This window comes from Echeneis naucrates, chromosome 3, assembly GCF_900963305.1.
Source record: "Echeneis naucrates chromosome 3, fEcheNa1.1, whole genome shotgun sequence".
Taxonomy (NCBI): domain Eukaryota; kingdom Metazoa; phylum Chordata; class Actinopteri; order Carangiformes; family Echeneidae; genus Echeneis; species Echeneis naucrates.
In genome coordinates this window covers 6903111-6919147 of record NC_042513.1, presented here as the reverse complement: position 1 = coordinate 6919147, position 16037 = coordinate 6903111, and the positions used below count along the sequence as shown (strand labels likewise).

General features: G+C 40.5%; 1 protein-coding gene across 2 annotated transcripts in view; it reads right to left on the bottom strand.

The window, feature by feature from the left end:
• The window catches only part of pde8a (phosphodiesterase 8A), a 37664-nt gene that overhangs the window by 1975 nt on the left and 19652 nt on the right, over nucleotides 1-16037 (bottom strand). The window contains exons 3-21 of one of the 2 annotated variants that reach the window (XM_029498603.1): nucleotides 14443-14633; nucleotides 13090-13146; nucleotides 12816-12870; nucleotides 12491-12579; nucleotides 12259-12337; nucleotides 11771-11911; nucleotides 11071-11159; nucleotides 10895-10946; nucleotides 10758-10800; nucleotides 9451-9528; nucleotides 9152-9222; nucleotides 8270-8434; nucleotides 6338-6386; nucleotides 6068-6203; nucleotides 5771-5969; nucleotides 4281-4498; nucleotides 3252-3384; nucleotides 2141-2305; nucleotides 1910-2039 (exon numbers count right to left, since the gene is read on the bottom strand). In XM_029498603.1, coding sequence (XP_029354463.1) covers nucleotides 1910-2039; nucleotides 2141-2305; nucleotides 3252-3384; nucleotides 4281-4498; nucleotides 5771-5969; nucleotides 6068-6203; nucleotides 6338-6386; nucleotides 8270-8434; nucleotides 9152-9222; nucleotides 9451-9528; nucleotides 10758-10800; nucleotides 10895-10946; nucleotides 11071-11159; nucleotides 11771-11911; nucleotides 12259-12337; nucleotides 12491-12579; nucleotides 12816-12870; nucleotides 13090-13146; nucleotides 14443-14633 — 2140 coding nt within the window. The remainder of the gene's footprint in view (nucleotides 1-1909; nucleotides 2040-2140; nucleotides 2306-3251; nucleotides 3385-4280; nucleotides 4499-5770; nucleotides 5970-6067; nucleotides 6204-6337; nucleotides 6387-8269; nucleotides 8435-9151; nucleotides 9223-9450; nucleotides 9529-10757; nucleotides 10801-10894; nucleotides 10947-11070; nucleotides 11160-11770; nucleotides 11912-12258; nucleotides 12338-12490; nucleotides 12580-12815; nucleotides 12871-13089; nucleotides 13147-14442; nucleotides 14634-16037) is intronic. The other variant, XM_029498604.1, reaches the window with a different exon arrangement.

The window sequence follows — 16037 nt, the reverse complement described above, 5'->3', positions numbered from 1 at the left end:
ACAATAACAGGCTGCACCATCTCTGTTATCCTTTTTGTCCTTGCCATGAACATGGTGGTCAAGTCAGCTGAGGTGGAATGCAGAGGGCCCTTGACCAAGTCTGGTGTATGATGGCCATATCAGGACTAAACATGGTGAGGCTGTGTTCCAGTTTTATGCTGCTAAAGTCCGGAGCAGTCTTTCAGAGGATGTGAGACAGGCCTCAACTCTGACAATGTTGAATCCAGACTGAAAACAGTTCTATTTAGTTGTGCATATGACAACTGAAAATATTTTCTGTGCTTTTTTTAGCTTTTAATTCATGCAATGATTATTTTATGTTTTATGTAATGATTTTATCTGCCTTCTTGTAATTTCTTGTATCTGTAAGGTACTTTGAATTACCCTGTGTACAAATTGTGCTCTATAAATAAACTTGCCTTGCCACTGATAACAGCCTACATGGACGACCTCACCATTACTATGTCGTCAGTACCAGGGTGCAGGTGGAGCTTACAAGGTCTTGAGAAACTCATCACCTGGCTAGGATGAGTTTTAAGCCCTCCAAGTCAAGTCCATGGTGTTGAAGAAGGGTAAGGTGACAGACAAACTCTGATTCCTAATTTCAAGAAGAGTCATTCCCGGTCAGCATCACCCAGTCAAACATCATGCAGGCAGATTTTTGTCATGTCCGATTCCTTGTGCCGGTTGTCTATGACACCTTGGCAAGCCCAGCAAACCTCCACATCTGGGGAAAGAGCAAGATGCCCTCCTGCCTGCTTCGCTCCGGAAGACGCTCATGAGAACATCTCCTCAGCAGCTGCCCAAAGGCTTTGGCAGATGGCCGCTATCGGTGGTGACATGGCCAGGTGCTTTAGGCAGTTGCTGAGAGTTTAGTGTCAGCCATTAACACAGGCAAACACCACCATGCACCAAAGAAAACAGTCACTTTCATCAAAGCTGGAGAAAAATCCCAGACTCAGCCAAAACTAACAACAGGCCTCCTCATACAGCCTCTGATTGGCAGCTGCAGGCTGACCGGGGAAACCGCAACAACTTTACTCCGTCCAGACTTGATCATCACCTCAGAGGCCCCAAAACACCTGATCATACTGGAACTGACCGTGCCTTAGGAAGAACACATTAAGGTAGCCAATAAGAGGAAGCGTGCCAAGTACCAGGGACTAGTGGAGGAGTGCAGGGGCAGAGGCTGGAAAACATTCTACAAGCCCATAGAAGTTGGCTGTAGAGGATTGCAGGACATTCCTTCAGCCTAGAAGAGGGCCATTCAATCTGCCAGCAAGGCCGCAGAAAAAGCCACTAGGGGGCTTTGGACAAAGAGGGCTGATCTGTGAGTAGCTGCTGGGACGCAAGTCGGGCCCTGATCAACCCTGACTGGGTCGCCTGGGTGAGGGTGTATGTTGTGAGACCCTGATACACTGATGATGAGTCCCAGTGCATCCTGGAGACGTTTCTTGAAGACTTCTTTTTTTAAATTCTTTAAACATCCCTGAAGGAATTCATTTATATCAAAAGTAAGATGATTCCCAGGATTTATGTGAATTTTCCTCATGAATATGGGCGTGGAAACAATTCATTTCATAGTGACATTAATAGCGAAAATGTATTGAATGAGGCTTGGCCATGCCTCAGCCAATGGCCAATTGGCCTTTGCAGCAAATTATTGTTTCCCACAGACTTTTTGTATGTGTACGTTTATTATTAGAGATGAGGGCACTTTAATTCAATTAATTCAATTATATGCCACTTAATTGAAGCAGTAAAAGTGCTTGAATTGTGCTTGTTTATATTACTGTTGTACAAAGGTATCGTTGTCCGTCTTGAAAAAATGCGTAGTAACAACTGACAGCATGCAGCTGTCTATATGTGTATGTATCTCTCTGACTTCAGTCATACTGCACAGTCTTACCATCCCATGCATCAAACATGTCCGTAATGAAGTAGTCTATGAAGGAAATCTGGGACTTTGGGATGCTACAGGTCTTTCTGTCAAACACAGGCATGACCACTGGGAGACCCTGTCTCTTCTCCTCATCTGTCTGTATTAGAGAAGGAAGCACAAGTGATGTTCACAGACAATTAATACGTAAATGAAAAAAAATCCCCACACCATCAACAATGTGTTATTTTATATGGTTACTTGTGCAAAATACTCCTCAGAGATGCGCCCAGCCCATTCTATACAGAGCTCCAGTGCTCTGCATGGATTGGAGATGTCTGCACACTTTATCAGCATCCGCTTGACAAGGATGCGATTCTCAGGGGATGTCAGGATGCTTTTCACAGACTCCTCATCATTGTTTCCCTACATAAAAACAAGCAGACCATTAGCATGAGTTCTTGCTCTTGTTATTGGTGGCAATAGAAGGTTCCTTGTGGCACGCATCGGATGAACAGTTTTAAAAATAACTGGCTGTTACTATGCATAAATCAGAGTAGACAAAGTAGGCTATGACATCGGCAGCATACAAAGGTTTTAGTTTTCCATGTGGAGAAGGACTGTCTGTATTCTCACATGCACGTACATGTGCACTTACATGTTAAAAAGAGTACAGCATGCGTCATGCGCTCACATGATTTGCAGGCTACAGGAGGTTTCAAGATTGAATTATGTGAAGAAGAAATACAGAGGCTCTTTTTTCTGTGCCAAGATCAGTGAAGTCTCTGTCTTATTCGAAACCTTCAGGTCTTAAAGCTTAACTCAACATTTGAATGGCAGCATATTTGTGACACAAAGACCGTTTGTCCAAGCATCGACAACTCCTTTTACCGCCTTATCTACACCTCTGTTACAATTTCAAACAAGGCACTTGAATGCATCATGTATCATTGTAGTGAACATGAGAATTTTGCGAAAAACATTGGTCTGATCATTTGTTTGAATCACTCCTGCCTTTAAAAAGGAAAGAGACCTTTTAAATGTCTCTGTTGAGCATTCCTCACTGAGATGAGAAAGATGTTACTGAGTTGTAAAATTCCCTCCCCACAAAGATTTCTAAGCCCAGGCAACAACAGGCCACAAGTCCAGATCCAGTTTCATCATCTTTCTCTTAAACTACTACTACTATGTGACTGTGCAAAATCTCATTGACAGCACGTAAGAGAATTTTATTACATTAGTTGTGTCCTTTCTGATTGGACAGGACACTGATCTAAAAAAAAATTCAAAAATTAGAAACACATGATCTTCAAATATATGAAATGTAAAGACATTCAAGAGTGTTTCAGGGTGATTTCATTTTAAATCTCACCCCATTTTCCTCCAAAGCTGCCAGTGGCTTGTTGATGCTGTTGACAAATTTGTTGACATGTTCAAAGTGTTTAGTCATTTCAGTGGCGAGCACCATATCAATGATGGCTTGTCTTAGTGTTCGATATTCATTCCTACAGAGAGAGGGAGAGAGGTAGGGAGAGAGAGACATAGACATCCAAAGGGGTTGACGGAGGTGAAGAGCAGGAGAGAGGAGAAAGAGAGGAGAACAGAGAGTGAGATGCCAGTGTGGTAAATAGCACAGAAACCCGTGTGAACAGTTTTCCTCTTCTGACTGCAATGACAGTGGCAAAGAATGGATGCTCTGTTCACCTTCCCCCTCTGAGCAGACCAGCACATGTGAGCTATTCTGCTTTGGGACTCAAATCACATTACTACCACCACACACACACACACACACACACACACACACACACCACACACACACACACACACACACACACACACACACACACACACACACACACACACACACACACACACACACACACACACACAGCATCACAAATAACTGTTAAAAAGCCTAGTGATTATAAAATTGTAATTTTCTTCTATGTTGGTAGATACATACAAATTTTCTGTGAATCAAAAATATTAGTTTGCTTATGTAGTAAAACAAAGATGTTCCATACAACTGTGAATCTTCGACTGCAATGATTACTCCATACATCAATTTGTTGAAAATGTATTTCAATAATAACTTTTTTATGCCAAACATTTGCTCATTGCAGCTTCTCAAATTTTATTCACTTGAATTTGTTTTCTGTGTTATTTGTAACAATAAATGTAATATATTTGGGTTTTGGACTATTGGTTTTCAAAAATGTTTCAAGTATGTCACCTTGGCTACTGGGAAATTATCACAGGCATTTATTACTATTTAATTTAATTTAAACCTGAATATATAAAGAGATTAGTTTAGTATCCAAGAAAATATGCTAAGAATCTGCTCAACCTGGAGTCAGCGTAGGCATATAGGAAAAACATTTTTATATGATTGTTCCCTTACCTTTCAATGTTCTTGAAGATGTTGCACTTATCGTCTCTTGTGGTGATCTGGAAGGCCAGTGCAGCGTGGTGACTCTCTAGAACAGCTGTGTCATTGTATAGGATGGCCAACTCGCTTCCTGCATTGCAAAGGAAGCTGTTGGTCCGACCTGGGTGGTCTACATCATGCACAGTAGCAGCGATCAAGGCGGCCACCTCGTCGATGGGATCCAAACTTTGCTGTTAGTGCAAACAAAATTTTAAAATGGTGGAAATGGGCAGATTGTTGGACATTAAAGGAGACATTTTGGTATATTGAAGGCTTTGGTTTTATCACGAGTGAAGTTTGGAAGGAATTATTATTTTTCACTGCATCATCCAAATCATATCCTTATCAATTTATCTTTGATGGGTTGCCATATTTACCAGAGACACTCAGCTTTCCTGAAAAATAAATATTAATATTATATTAAATAAATATTAATTATAAATAAATACATATTAATATAAAAAGCAAAAGTCCTTGTTTAGCTAAATGTGTGTAACATTCTTAATTGTTTAAATCAAATATTAGCTACAAAACTACTTTAATATTGGCAGACATAGAGCTGGAATGTTTTCATCATTTGCTGTTTGTCAAAGGGCTGTAAAAATGAAAAAGTATAAGTAGATAAAAAAAGAGGATAGAAATCACAAAAAAATAATCACTAATTTTTGAATGAATTTGCAATTTTCTACTGTCTGCAGAATTCCAGGGATTCATTAACCTTGGGTGACGTAACCTCACAGTTCACTGGCTGAGCCAATGAAAGATCCCTCCACTGAGATCAGAAATAGACAATTCGGTAATCAGCTTAGCCAGTGAATGCCCCCAAACAGTTGCTGATCCAGTGACACACTTGGGCAAAACCATGGCTCTGACGAGGTAGCTGACAGTCAAGAGTGGACAGAGAGCTGCTCTTTTCCTGGAAAATCTCAGCCTCTAGATACTGAAAGTGCTTTGGCCCGACAACCAGAGTAGTAGTGAACGTTTGTGAACAAAACTATGATCTTTAAGCATTTGCACCAGCAATGTAATGATGTCCCATGGTGCAATCTCAAAACTAGAGGAGATACAGCCTATTGTTGCTTCCAAAATGCAGAACAGTCTACCTTTCAATATCTGAACTATCCAGTCCATTGATGATTTTAAATGTCTCCTTTTTATGCTGGCTTTCAATACAAGTTGAGTAGTGACACTTATCCTTTGTCCCATTGTTTTTATTTGTCTTATTTATGTTCCCTTTATCCATTGTCTTTTTATTTTTATCATTTTTATTATATTGCTTTTAGCCTGTGAAGCATGTTGGTCAACACAGGTTATTGTATGTAGGATCATATTGGACCAAAACAGGACATTTCAAAAGTTGTATCCAGTAAATGTTTGCCGTGTCTTGCTAAGTTATGTTTGTCCTATGCCATGTTATGCCTCAGCAGCTTTTCCAGCAGGCTTTATTATTAATTTTTTACTACCTTGACCCTTTCTTTGCAGAGAAAATATGCTGTTGCATGAAGGACGTCAGCTGCATGACTGGAGTTGTGATAGGAGTTACTGGAGTGGTAGTTAGCTTCAATCACTTGTAGCCAGGAGCGTAGAGTTGCCTCAGGGCAGTTTAGAAACTCGCAGACCCCAAAGCGGGAGAAGATCTTCAGGCCCAAGTAGGTTAAAGGCCTGCAGGAGGATACAGCAAAAACTCTCAAATCTAGCTTTCCTTCCACACTAAAACAAATTAGGCCCAGCCCCTCCAGTGGCCCTTAATATTGCCTCACTGTTTCATGGTCGCAGCCTCCAAGTTGAAGATGTCAAAGTCCCAAGAGTCCTCATTCTCCATGGTCTGGGCGATACGAGGTGGGATGTCATTTAATGACAGAGGAGTCGTCAGTTGACCGGGAATGTGGTGGGGCTCTGTAAATCAAGAGGAGGCGTTCAGATAAAAAGGTAGAAATTTCCAACAGAAAAAGGTGAAGAAAAGCAGTAATAGAAACAGTAAATTGTAACATAGTACCTCATATCATCCTGTATGCTTAATGCAAACTTACGTTTTGTGGAAAATATGTATTCATTTCCTGACAATCTGCGTAAACCATCCTGTGAAAATGAAAAAAAAAAAAAAAAAAAAGAATCAAGGAATGAAACAGCAAGTTACAGTTCATAAGTCCATCAGTCATTCTTTGAATAATTAGGAGGACTATTTATTCTTCCCAACAGAACAATTAAAACCTGTATTTATCATGTGATGTGTTAGTGGACTTGGATTTGAGATGAAACAGAAGGAAATGCGGTTTTACTGAGATGAGAGGGCTACAAAATACAGCAGTATAAATAAACAAACAAAGAAATGGGCTTTCCCGATTTTCCTAATTAACATTTTTTATCAATATCATTACTTCTGTGCCACGACACAGTATACTGGATACTTATTTTGTTTCAACCATAGCAAACAGAGAGAGTGGATGGATGATGCAGAAAAACTGAGCTACACAGTTGCAATGACATGTTAAAAATTGCTACATCGTTCATCTATAAAATGTCACATAACGTATTATGACATTTGTGATAGCAAACAGGATGGCTCTCCATGAATTACTGGTTAAAAGATAATCATGGTCCCAAGCGGGTGAATCCTAATGATTAAACAACATGCTAAACTCTGAAAGTTAAAGTTTCTGCCTGCTAAACATCAACATGTTAACATTAGTCATTGAAAGGAAAAAACACAGCCTCCCAAAGCTGATGGCACAGTGTTGTTTTTTTTTTTTTTTTGTTGGCTACAACCCTTGCAGCGGTTCTGCACTCGTGACAGCTTATCTTAAACAGAAACATTTTTTAAATGCACCTCTCAGACATGAACTGTGACAATATAATCATTCAAACCTAAAAAATGTGTTGTTATGGGATATAAAACTGTATCCTCAGGCCACTGACTGTTATAAAAATGTATTAATATGAAGAAAAAAAAAAGCCCAACACAGCAGCGGAACATTGTGCGCATTAGATCCTCAATGTCCCTTATTCAACATCATTTTTGCCATTTGTCTATGGAAACAGCAGACATATATCCTCCAGCCATATGTATTTTGGGCGTTACTGAGTGCATGGGTGTGTGTCGCACAGTGAAATGTTTACTTCACAATGAAAAAGGAAGAGGAGTGACTGGCTCATCTTTGACCCGAGCATTGTCTCATGGTGGCGTTGCTTCTGTACACAGTGGCTATTTTAAGACTTTCTCCCCAGAAAGGTGACACTCGGTCTTTTAATGTTAACCAGGTCTTCTGAGTTCAGAAGAAACGCAACCAGACACACCATAAACCATAAATAAAATGGAAGATGAATAATTATTTAAATCCGAAACAAACACCTCATGGTTTTCTGGTTCCATCAGCCGTTATCACCTCCACAGAACAAATCATTTTGGGGACAAACTATGTGTGACATCTCTCCGTGTGCAGAGTATACATGTTTAAGTAAAGCCACGCTTATTCATCTGATCCAAAGAACAGGATGTTTCCAGGCCCGCATAGCTGAGAGGAAGAGGTTCATGTGAGTGTGACTGTGTGCATGTGTGCAGTGTGTTCAGAGTGAGAGAGAGAGAGAGCGACAGAGTGGGGGGGCTTTCCTCTCCAGCCTACAGGAGCACAAAGGACAATCTAACACTTCCTTTGGAGTTGTTGCCAAGACTGCCAACTTGGCACTCTTTCTACTTCTGTACTTCAGCACTACTGTCTGCTAATGCCTCTCTCTTAGTATCCCTCTCTATAAAATGAACAAAAATCCTCACATGAAAAGGTCCACGTACACTGACACTCAGGACAGTATCATGAGCTTTCAGAGTGAACAAGGTATCCATCAAGACATGCAAGTTATCACTGAGGAATTCTGAAAATGCTCTGACAGGCATTTAATCATATGGAAGTATATCCATCTGTGAGAATTAGATGTGTTATGTCAGATTTAGTGATGGACCCTCGCACCGTCATCAGTCCCCCAACAAGGTCATTCGTATGTGGGTCTTCATCCTTGGTGCCCAGCTGAGGGGAGTAGAGCTCAGTGGTCCTCAGGATCTCCAGTACACGATCCAAAGCTTCTGCTACGGGCATTGGGCTGCTTTCCTGTGCTGCATTGATGATGTTGATTACCTGGATGACAAAATAACAAAGGTAGTAATAATTACAAAGATAATAACAACAACAACAACAACAACAATAATAAACACCATCAACAAAAGAACATAAATATACATAAGTAGGAAGACTGAGTTTTGATGGCACAACATAAAATAAATAAAAGTTCAAATCAGCTAAAAATCAATAAAAGCGTTTCAAAAGCTGAATGCTTCCACTGTGGTCCCACTTCTTCAGTTTGCTCTTTCGCTCATTTCATGTAAAGGGTTGGATGAGAAGATCAATAAAATGTAACATTTTCACTCCATTGTTTGAACCTGGAGGTTCTGAAAGCTCCAACAATGCAGACACCTGAGGCGAGGTCAGCAAACATGGTCACGGTCATGGTGCTTTACTCCGGAGAGGATGACGCCTCCAGGTACTGAATACACAGTCAAATGATACAGCAGAGAAACTGCAGTGGGTCATGACCCATCCCTGGGGACTTTCTCTGTTTCCAATCATCCACGCTGCACACCGCATAAACCACTGAAAGCAGGCCATTGTGGTCTAACGTGTTTTCCTGTCTTGGGCATGAAATGTGGCATTTTCGCTCCTTTTGACATGGTATGCGTGACATCCTGACCGGTTGTGGTAGTTTTACAGCTCAAGAGTTCAGTTATGAGATACAGAAAATCAGTACAAAGTGCTCCTCATGTGATGGAAGGATGATGGGGAAGAGAATGGACCCACCTTGGTGATGGGAGCTTCTATGGTCATGGAGTGGATGCGGGCCATTGAAGAGTGTCTTCGCTGTGAGCTCCCTGAAAATAAGATGCTGCCATTTTAAAAGCTTAAACTTTGATTTAATCATGTTTTGACTGCAACGGACTCAACAACAAATTATTCGGAAAGTTTCCAAACACTTTCTAATGAGTTTGTTTGCGTGCGTGTGTCCAATCAACACTTGAGGCAAACAGACAACTGGGAAGGTTTCATAAGCTAACAAGATACGCCTAGATTTTCCATCATTTATCTGCGTTTACTCTCACCGTCGCTCCCCCGAGAAGTTGTGGATCTGACGTCCAGAGAGCCTTTCCTCCGGTCTTTGTACTTACTGGATTGGATGTCTGGGGAGAAGAAAACACCTTACGTTAATGTCTTTGCAAAAACAGGGTTCAGGTTCAGGTTCACTGACGTGACTGATTTTAATTACCTGAATATAAGGAGAGCGCAATAAAACAATACAATTTAATAAAGAAAGAAAAATATATCCAATCTGCAAAAAAAAAAAATCAAGTAGCCCGCCCAAAAAAAATATATATATCTATATAAATATTATATCTATATCTCTCTCTATATATATATCCAATTCGGCATGCATGAAAGGATGCCAATGCACAAGAGACATGATCCTGGTTTTGTCAGGAGCAAGGCTGCAACATTTTAAAATCTGATTCAGCTGTGAATTGGCTTTTAGAGGAAATAAGAGCGTTGATAACGTTTTCAAGGTCAACAAAAGACAAGAAAATGGTTTCTTTGGATATATTGCTCAGATAGCCTGGCCTCTCTGTTAGTCACCTGTTTAAAATTTAAGATAAGATAAGAGTACTTTATTTATCCCACGTACGGTAACTTTCTTGTAAATTTGGATGATGATGAAAGAAAACAATATCTTTCTGGCATGGGGAAATACATTTGTTGACATATTTCTAAAGTTTCTAAGTTTACAAAGCTTCCAATGGTTCCAAAAAGGGTATTACTCCAATTTGAACAAAATGTTACTATTAATGTCTTCCACATATCTGGTCTCTGCAAACAATCAGTTAAAATTAGCTCTGTGTATTGTCTGTTTAACACTGTTACTGAATGTTGTCTTCCTAATGACAAACACAGTGCTGGCCCTCAGGTCCTTGAGTCTTCTGGCAGATCATAACTTATATTGCCATGGCAAGAAATTTCATCCCCACTGCTCCTAAATGTTAAGAAGGGAGAGATACTGCAATTCTGAAACTTGCAACATGCGACAGTTTTGCATATAATCTCCTGTTACGTTAAAAGAAAGAAAGAATAAATTAATGAAGGCTTTATTTTGGACAGGTGATCATAAAACAATAAAAAGCCAAAGCATTTTGAAATTAGTAAATACAACAAAAACAATGTTAACTTACATGTCTGAAAAGGAGCATGAGGAAGCGAAACACTATTAAATCCTACTCCCTCTCCACTATTCAAGAACCGAACAATCATCAGTTGACTTCAATAATATTGTCTTTATAATAGTGACTCAGTTACAGAGTAGAGCTCAGACTGAGCAGTTTTGCGCCTGCAGCAGAGAAAGTTTCAGGATAGATCATACCTGTCTGAGACTCAGCCTGCACACGTTCACTGGATTTATCACTCTGCATGGACAGAAGAGAAAAGCAAATTGATATCTACAGGCCAAAAAGCTGCTCCCATCCATTAAAAATCAGAAACACTGGAAACACATCTCACCTTATTATTATCATTTAAAGGCCTATTGATAGACACATAGTGTCTGATTTTTCTGTGAATGACAAAAGCTCGTTAGTCCACCAAGAAGAATAAAGAGATACAAAGACAGTCACATCTAGTGCAATTTTTCAGTGCCTAGAAACACAATTTATTGTTTTCATCACACCATTACTCACCCTCCCTGTCCAATTACAGGTGTGATCTTCACATTTTGCTGAATGCTGTCTCCATTCTTCTTTTTGGCATAATAAATTCCCTGCCACTCCTGGAACACAAAAAGACAGAATCCAGAAAGAAGCAATGTCACATAATGCACAGACTCAGGAACATATTTAGGTTAAAAAAAAAAAAGGGTGTGGACTGAGTGTAACATGGAGGTGTTTGTAGCACAGGTTACATGTCAAGGGTCAAAATATTTCAGAGAGAAGCGAGTCCCTTTAATGGGTAGGGGGAGCGCTCCTGGAGTCCTGTGAGCTTGTTTCATGTCCGCCCACCACCCCACCATCACCCACCTAGACTGCTGTGGCAGCTTTAAAAGGACCTTCCCGCTGTTAGGCTGTCTGGAACTGACCTTCACTCTCTGTGTAGTAAGATTACAGCACAGCCATCAACGGCTGTTCTTATTCACATGAAACAGAGCTGCTGGTGCAGACACACGGATGCCTGTGCATGTGTGCATGCATGCATAGACACAAAGGCAGGTGCTACGCCATTCACAGGAGTAATCGGATCGCGAAGCAGTAGTCCACAGTAACATTTACATCAGCTGTATGTTGAAATGATCAGTGTACAAGACTCAGCAATCCCAGCTGATGAATTTTAATGATTGATAGGTAACATTTTATCTTAAAATAGTGTATAGTAAATGCATATTACCTTTCCTTTCCGTATGCAGGAGTTTATTGTTTCAAGGAGATCAGGCTTATTCTTCTCACTTTTAGGCACTTCTATTATTTCCTTCCCTATTAGCTCGCCTTGTTGGTAGCCCGTAATGGACTCGTAGGCAGGGTTCACGTACTATCAAGGAGAAGTGACAAGAATGTTTAAAAACCACAGAGAGTTGGAGACAATTATAAGGGCATGACCTCCAGTGACACATTGCCAACTGAAATAGCACATCTTCAGAGCAGCAGTCCTATTTGATGCACATTTCATGGCGCTCAAAGATAAATATTCTCGGTGAAAACATATGATAAAACAGACTACATTTCTGAGGTGTTAACAGAAAGAGCCATCCAGAGGGGGACATGGGCCACTTATCACTGCTGAGAAATAGGGTCAGAAGCCATGGACAGGCACTAAAACAGGAGAGTAGGAAGGTGGGAGGGGAATAAAGCAACTCTGAATATGAATATGAAACTCACTTGAATTACTTGATCTTCAGAGGTGATCTCTATGGCCTCTTGGCTTTGTTCCATAGCTGTGAAAATAGCATTTCCAGCCCTGATCCAGGTAGAAACAAAACAGGGCCAGAATCATAGTTAAGAAATAAAATGTAATATGTGTGCGTGCGCACTGTTCTTGAACAGTTGGATAATCCAAATGTGGATATTCCCTCTTATGTCTATGTCAGCTTATGTACAGAGCACAACTCACCTCAGTTTGAACTGGGACCGCACTTCTCCATGCTCCAGCTGTAGCAGCTCGTTGTAGCAGGCCATCATATTGGCATTCTCCACATATCTCTGAGGGATAGAGGGCATGACAAAACAACACAGGTCAGTCAACTAAAACCCCATTTCAGTACCATACATTACAGGATCTATATACAGTTTTGTAATACTGTGAAGATGATTCGACCACAGAGGAAACTCGATACATCTGTCTCCTGGGCAAACAATAAGTATTTACAATCATGAATATTGGCAGTGAGGAATTATAAAGAGAAGACACATACACACTCACACACAATATTACTCACCCTATTAAAGCCAGCATTGATCAGGGGCATCACAGAGGCCTCCTCTCTGTCAGGCCTTGAAGTGAGAAAAGATGTTAGCACCCAAACACTGTCATGACAAATGCTTGATCAGACGAGATCTAAGGTTTGCACCATGTGACCTTCTGCAGGCCTCAGATGATTAATGTGTTTTACTTCTGACATTGCTGGTCACCATCAGCTACATAAAAATACAGTCAGGGAAAGGACAAGAAAAGGGCAGAGAGGAAGAGGTGGGTCAGCAAATTGTACATACCTTTTCACAACGGCGACTATCACAGTGTTTTCTGAAGAGCTGACCACTCTAATTGACCTGAATGTAAACAGAGGGAGCCTTTTAGCCAGAAAGCAGGCCGGTGGAAAAGCCCATGGCATCAAATCAACGTTTTTTTCAGTTTTTCACGCTCCGATTCTCCCAGGCAGGCAGAGCCCAGTGGTGGAGCTCTGTGTGCAGGCCTAAGCCTCTGAAAGAATGCTGTGTACAGGGCCACTCATCCGCCTGTGGTTTCCCCCAGCCAGCGGTCATAAAGGCCCTTTAGTTCCCCATCTGAGCTTGTGCGTATACACTAAACATATGGATTGGCCAAAATGAATAGGGTTAACATACACGCTGGGCAGGGCAAATGAATGTTTGTAAATGTGTTTTTGGTTTGAGTAGAGGCCAAAGATAGAGGGGTATGGGCAGGCGCTGCTCACTTCTCACTGACATGACTCCACTAGATAGCATGCAATGGAAGCGAGCGAGCCCAAAGTGATCCGGCCATCTAACCCTGCAGAGAGTCATAATCACGTTACCTAATGTAATGCAACACATGGAAAAGGTGTGCTATAATTGGTCCTATCGAGATCATCTGGTCTGGGTTATGTCACTGGCCTTAACAGTCACTGGCAGAATTCAAATTCAATTGAACTCTATTCACTACATCAGTCAGTCCTGACCAGAGGAAGTTGCAGTTGTCAGATTGTAATGCAATTAAATACTGCATCAGATGAATATGTCAAATTACAGTTAACTTAAAAGGTAACATTAAAAGACAAATGGTTGTAATTCATAGCTAAATAGAATTTGTGTGTAAATACTTTTAATTATTTAAAAATAGTGGTCAATAGATGATAGCTTGAAGTACTCGACATGCGGAAAAACCTAAATATAGAAGAAAAATAGAATAGAAATAGAATAGAAGAGAAGGCTGAAAGAACTCTTATAGTTCCACTATTAGCTGACAGTTAGCTCAAAGTGGTGAATGAACAGTGTTAGATGAAACAGCTGAAAGTAATGGAAAGTTATCTTTCTGCTATCATGAATGGTTACGTCATTAGCGAAGACTGACAAATAAACAGCGTTCAGCTTTGGCTACTGCAGATTATTTAATACAGACGCAATTTTCATCATGCCGTCCTACTTTTTAAGAATGAACATTGAATGAACATCACATGATGTAACAAATAATCAACTTAGATGACTTTCAGCTCAAAGTTAGTTCATGCACATCTGGATGAGTACCTGAGTTTACAGCAGACACAAAAAATTGTTGACTACAATACTACATCATTCCAGGGATACAACTTGAATCAGAGGTAGATCTTGATGACGACACAGCTCACTTACCGGCACAGTGCTTCAGCGTCAAAGTGTCTGGAATGTCTGTGGTCAATGATGATGAGGTCGTGGTGTTTCTCCAAGAAGCATTCAAGAGCCGACTCAGGTGTTCGCGCCATGCTGCACCTGAAGTTCGCCTTCTCACATGCCCAGCAGAAGCCATTACTCTGACTATCCTCTTTGGCAAAAACTAAAAGTACCTGCAAAAAAAGAGAGAAGAATAAGTATTGCTATCCTACTTTATTTTGAATGGACGTCTTGCATTGTCATACTACTTTTACTTCGATATATTACTGATCTAAAATTAGTTTTAGGGATTTAATCGGAGATCTTAAGTGTTAGGGTTCCCACCCTGCAAATAACAACAACAAAAACTGGAAAGTTTTTAAATGAAGGATGGCTAAAATGGAGTGGAAAAAAAGATTAAAACAACCATAAAACAACTCTTACATGTAATAGTCAAATAAAAGCAAGTATTAAGAAGTGCTTTAAAATTATGCAATGAATTTGCTGGCATGAATTTAATAGACACATGGCGGGTTACTTTTGTTATTCATCAATTAATCAAATGAGAAAAAAAAAAAAAAAAAGCCATCACTGTTTCTCAGAAGCCAAAGGGAGATCCAGTTTATTTTTAGACATTTGTTGGGAATATTTTTGTGTTCAACACCCTGTGCTGTATAAAAAGTGCAATGAAAGACAAAAGAGTGGAAGTAAAAACATGATTTCAGTGCCTATTATCAGCAGCTCTGAGTTGTCAAGCCATCAGCGGTGCCTTCGTGCTCATTTGTGCCTGCAGTGTGGGCTTGACTGTGACTTCAGGCCTCCAATGGAAAGGCACTACTTGATGAGGCTAAACTCGTACTGGGGTGCGTCAGAGGTTTTTATTGTCTACTGCCTGGATCTATGAAACAATTAGTTGAGGTGGCCTTGACTCGCTACGGCCCCTCCCACCGGTCTGCCAAGGCTGTGGTAGGAAAAGCGCTGCTGCTACCATCAAACCAGCCATTGAGAGCATGCTGTCTCTCTGCCAGCATATTTTCATGTATACCTTATTTACGTAAATGCTGGACCAGAGATTTAGGCCCACCTCCACGAGTAAAGCTGCACTAAGTGCAGATTGATGAGTCACTCTCTAAAACAGACGTCATCTCCAAAGGTTGGCAGGACGCAGAATAAATGTAAAAAAGATAAAGATTGTTCTGCAGTTTTAAGTTTGCATCACACCTGTAAAGTTGAGTTAGGAAACAAATATGTGACTTTTTTTTTTTTTTTTTAGAAACTATAGTCTTGTCCACCACACAGTTTTGACAGCTGCCCTTTCGATTCACTCTGATGATAAGTGGGGTTTTGTTTAAGCACCTAAATTCAGCTTCACGCCTCAGGAGGAGAGCCGCTATGTCTGGGAGGATTGTTTCTCATGCAAACCATATCCGCATATGAACATATACATTCTCCCCCACAAGCAGCAATAAATGTCTAGGTCATGAATATATCACCACTAAGTCCTACAGCTATATTCAGTGCGCACAGGGATTTAGATCAGAATTCCACATTGGGATGTTGGTAGAAAAGTAAACATTCCTGCAGAGGTGGAGGAATGG